Source organism: Diabrotica virgifera, chromosome 3 (assembly GCF_917563875.1).
Source record: "Diabrotica virgifera virgifera chromosome 3, PGI_DIABVI_V3a".
NCBI lineage: Eukaryota > Metazoa > Arthropoda > Insecta > Coleoptera > Chrysomelidae > Diabrotica > Diabrotica virgifera.
Genome location: NC_065445.1, coordinates 28,274,509 through 28,279,010, shown reverse-complemented (window position 1 = coordinate 28,279,010; position 4,502 = coordinate 28,274,509). Strand labels below are relative to the sequence as shown.

Below are 4,502 nucleotides of genomic sequence, written 5' to 3'. Positions count from 1 at the left end.
ACAATAACAGCGTTTGACAGTTGACGTCTGATTATGACTGACACTGACAGCTGATTAATATAATGTGTTGCATACTTTCAAAAATTAAAGGGGTCTTATTTGTTACATGTATAGTTGTGCAAACAAACTAAGAGAATCATTAACCCGGGAAGATCACACCTATTTTTTTTAACATAATCCGCACACATGGGTATCAGTTACCCAATGATATTTTGTGAAGAAATAAAAAAAAGTAAACATTTTGTGATTTCCAGAGACTGTCTAATCACTATTGAACAATTGAATACATAAGATAAATCATTCATTTTATTTTCTCTCTGTTAATTGTAGTAATACAAAAGAAAAAAAATATAAAATTAATTAAAAAATATTTTCTAAAAAACCAGAACCATATTTCAAACTATTTAAACTTAGTTTAACAACAATTGGTCTTTCTAACTAAAAGGTAACACGTTTAGTGCAGTCATTGAAGCGTAAAATAGGTTTTTACCTCCAAAATTTTAATTTTGGTGGAAACAGGGCCGGACTGGCTCATCGAAAAGGCGCCAACCCAAATTCTAAAAAAGGCGCCAACCTAATCTCAAAAAAAAATGCGCCAGACATCCCCCTCCCCACCCATCCTTCTTAATTTTTTACATGAACCTTGTTTTGAGATCCTAATGCATGTAGGTACAGTAAATCAATATTGTTTGTGATTTTTTTTAAGTTATATTAAGTTTACTTTGGAATAAACTTATTACGATGCCACAAAAATATAGCTTCAGTTTCCCAGTAGGTACCTATCCCTTTTAATCCGTTACACTCTTTGGTACTATCTGGACACTCAAAACAAATTTTTGAAAAGTGTGACTAATTTTCAACTACTGCTACAGAATAATATAGGTACTACATAGGAAATACATACATAGGTACTACAATAGAAATACTACTATCGGTTTACAGAGTTTTCCGACGCCTTCCGACTCTTAACCGCCATTTTTCTCTATTTAACCATAGGCCTGAAGGCATTTCTCTTTCCTCTAGTTCTTTTTCAATTCCCTTCCTCCAGCTTCTTCTCGGCCCTCCTCTTTTCCTTCTCCCTTGTGCTGTCCACGCCAAAATCTGTTTAGGGATCCTGTCATCTGGCATTATCTATACATGGCCGTACCATATTAGTTATGTTTTTATGTATCAACTATTGTTTGTCTGACTTCCATCATTTTTCGTATTCTCTCATTTGGTATCCGATATTTTCTTGATTTGCCTACTGCTCTTCTCCAGAAGTCCACTTCTGTTACTAGTAACATTTTCTTTGTTCTTTGTTTCAGTGACGAAACTTCACTGCCATATGTGATTACAATTTTAAGTATGGTATTGTACATGCGCTGTTTGTTCACTTTAGATATTGTTTGGTCCCACAGAATACCGTTAATCATGGTTAATATGGCTTTTCTACCCTGTATGTTTTTGTCTTTTATAGCAGCATTGAGTGTTCCATCTTGAGTGATCTTCACGCCCAGCCCAACAAACATTTTAAGTTGATTTAACGTTTCCTCAGCTAATTTTAGAAGCTTGCATGTTGAACAAAGGTAGTCGATTAGTTTGTTTATGCATCTGTTCAGTTTCTAAACAGGCGAAAAAGGAGAAGATAATCAGCTTAAAGCTGAATAAAGTAGCATTTATAAGCGCTTCTTCAACTTTTATATGGCTATTCATATTGCTACTGTACCACTTCTGCAAAATGAAGAAATACTTATTCAGTTTGTAAACAGCTTTACTTTCAGCCTTTGTTCAGCTGCTTTTGACCAATTTTCACGTGTTATATAATTTGTTTCCTTGCTGAAAAGTAGCTTTTGCAGATATTATACAGTCTATTTTTCAACTCTTCTTCAGCTTTTTATAAATAAAACAAAAATGTTTTTTTTATATATTTATTACGATTTATTATCGACATTAGCTTTCTTTTAACTTCAATTTCACACTTATTTTATTATTTTATTTAAAATCGTAATACTTACTTTTTTATTTTATAGTGTCTTCTGTGCGATTTGAACCTGCTACCTCTCGATCTATATATCACTGCCTATCCCACTGAGCTAATCTGGCACTTACCAAACATGTGTATTTTATTGTATAAATGAAAAGCTTTGGAAGCTGAACAACAGCTGAAATAAATTTGAAGAAGCGCTGTTTATTTGTCGAACAAAAGCTGAAAATAATTATCGGAATTTTAGTTGAATAACTTCTGAATACTTGCTACAAAAGTAAACAACGCCACATTCACTAAATTTTAGCTGAATTGAGATTGATTATTAGCAGAACAAAACACTCCTGGGATTTACCGCGAAAATACTGTCTTGTCTGTAAACGGAGATCAAAATTTATTTGTTTTTCCTATTTTTATAGTGATAGTAATGTTGCAAATATATATGTGTAAATTTGATGATCGAATGGGATAACTAAAGAAATCTTCTTTTTTCTTAACAGATTTTCCATGTATGAATATTTTACCACCTTTTTCTGATGCAGAATTCATTTGAACAATGTCATTGTCATTTGTTAAAAACCATGAATTTTTGAAAACATTACTTAAACAAAAATTATGAGAATAAATGTAGCACTTGATAACATTCCACCTTTTCTTAATTTCTGGCTGTAAACTTGTCTTTTTTGTATCATTGCTCAATATTAAATTTCTTTCGCCAATTCTATTAACAATTTGCTGCAAACTGTTATTTCCTTGGCGCAATAATTTTTTTAGTTGAAATAATGTATTCTCAAATGGGTACGTAGATACTGTAAAAAGTTGTCCAAATCTATTAACATGATCAACCACCTGTTCTAAGTTATGAATGTTGCTTGTAATAAATTGTACGCCATAAATAATCTTAAAATCATCTATATATTTTTCAAACATTAATTGGGCAACCGAACGATTTTCAGCATACATGTCAGAAGAACATATTCTAACAGCAACAAAAAGAAGTAAAAAATGTTTATAAACATCAGTGTTCAACACATCTTTTAAAATAACAATTCCAATATAATTAAGAAAATTGCGCCATTCTACTCCTTTCCAGTATGCCAGGCAATCTAATCCTCTTGTGGAACGATGAATTTCAGATGGAAGTTTCACAGATATTAAATGTTTGGAGATCCTCTCAATATCACGAGCACATAGCTTACTTGAGAAACCCATAGAACCATCTTTCCATCCTGTTAGACAACGCTTCATCACACCTAGCTCTAAAGGATGTAGTTCATCTGCTACTATAAAATCCTGCACCATGTCAACTTCGGAAATTTTCAAAATTGGTGACTCTTGCCCTTTATGGCGCTTACCATAATGTTTACTTCTGAATTTTGCATCAGTTCTAAGAGGACATTTTATATCAGGAAATACAACAGTTCGAGAAAGATAAGAATATTCGCCTTCAGTAGTGCATTTAAGGCATCCATTAATCCCATTGAAATTGACTACACCTGTAAAATAAACTAGTCAATTTAAGCAATAATTAAAAAAAAACAGATACCTTTAATAAATGCCCGTGCAGGTGAATCGCAGATAAAGCATCTAATTTTTATGTGAATCATATGCCCATTAACACAGAGTCCATTTGATTGCAGCCGCTTAACATCCTCAACAAAAGGCTCCAAAAATTCATTTATATCTAGAGGCTTGTTATTTCCATGGAAAATGCCAACAATCATAGCTTGTATATCAGGCATTTCATATATGCTACATAAAATTGGCCAAAACTGACGTTTGGAACTTTTATATATTGGCAACCCATCTATATTTACATTGAGCTGTATTAACATGTCTTTTGACAAGTTTTTAAAAGTGTTCGTTAGACAAACGTCAAGACCTTGATGCCAATATTCTCCACCCTGTATAACTTTACAACTTTTTTTCGTATTTTGTGGCGTTTTTAATAATGTTCTAGCATCGATAAATAAACTAGAATCATACTGTCTCTTGATTATTTGTAGGAGATCTTTTAGAGCTGCATGTGTAATATTATGTCGGATTGCCCAATTTCCCAATTCGGTACTTGAACAAGGCAATAATTGCGTTTCAGTATCTTCTGTTTTAAGTATCTGTCAAGATCACTTGATGTGCTAGAAATACACTCCTGTTCTTTAGAACCTATATAACAAATTATTTTTTATTTAAAATATACTCACAAAATTAAAACAAAATTACCTGATCCTGATGCTGTGTCGTTAGCTTTTGAATGAGAAGAAACACTACTTGGTGCATATAGATTTTTTAAAAACTCTTCATAATTTGAACGGTTTACCTTTAATTTTCGGTAATAATGGCCAGATTTTTTTATTTTTTTAAAATTTTGAATTGATTTTTTATCCATATTTTTTATATATTAAGTAAAGCACAGTGTATATGTTTTATCTAAATAATTAAAATTATATAGCAAATATAAGCAATTGTATAATACTTAATAATCATCAGCTGCAGAAGCCATTTTTCATCGAACTTAAGTATACACCTTTTGCAACGA

General features: G+C 31.9%; 1 protein-coding gene across 1 annotated transcript; it reads right to left on the bottom strand.

Annotated features, from left to right (window-relative positions):
* Positions 1-1,896: 1,896 nt before the first annotated feature.
* Positions 1,897-4,017, bottom strand: LOC126882792 (uncharacterized). The gene is made up of 2 exons (XM_050647835.1): positions 3,513-4,017; positions 1,897-3,462 (listed from the first exon to the last, which is right to left on the bottom strand). The coding sequence occupies exons 1-2, from the start codon at positions 3,799-3,801 to the stop codon at positions 2,354-2,356; spliced, it is 1,398 nt and encodes a 465-aa protein (XP_050503792.1). The 5' UTR covers positions 3,802-4,017; the 3' UTR covers positions 1,897-2,353.
* Between the last annotated feature and the right edge of the window lie 485 nt (positions 4,018-4,502).

Bases quoted from the DNA above. Each gene is read 5' to 3' on its own strand.
- LOC126882792 (XM_050647835.1), bottom strand. From the start codon at position 3,801: ATGTTAATACAGCTCAATGTAAATATAGATGGGTTGCCAATATATAAA. The intron at 3,463-3,512 runs GTATCTGTTTTT...TTTATTTTACAG, and splicing joins TGCACGGGCATTTATTAAAG to GTGTAGTCAATTTCAATGGG.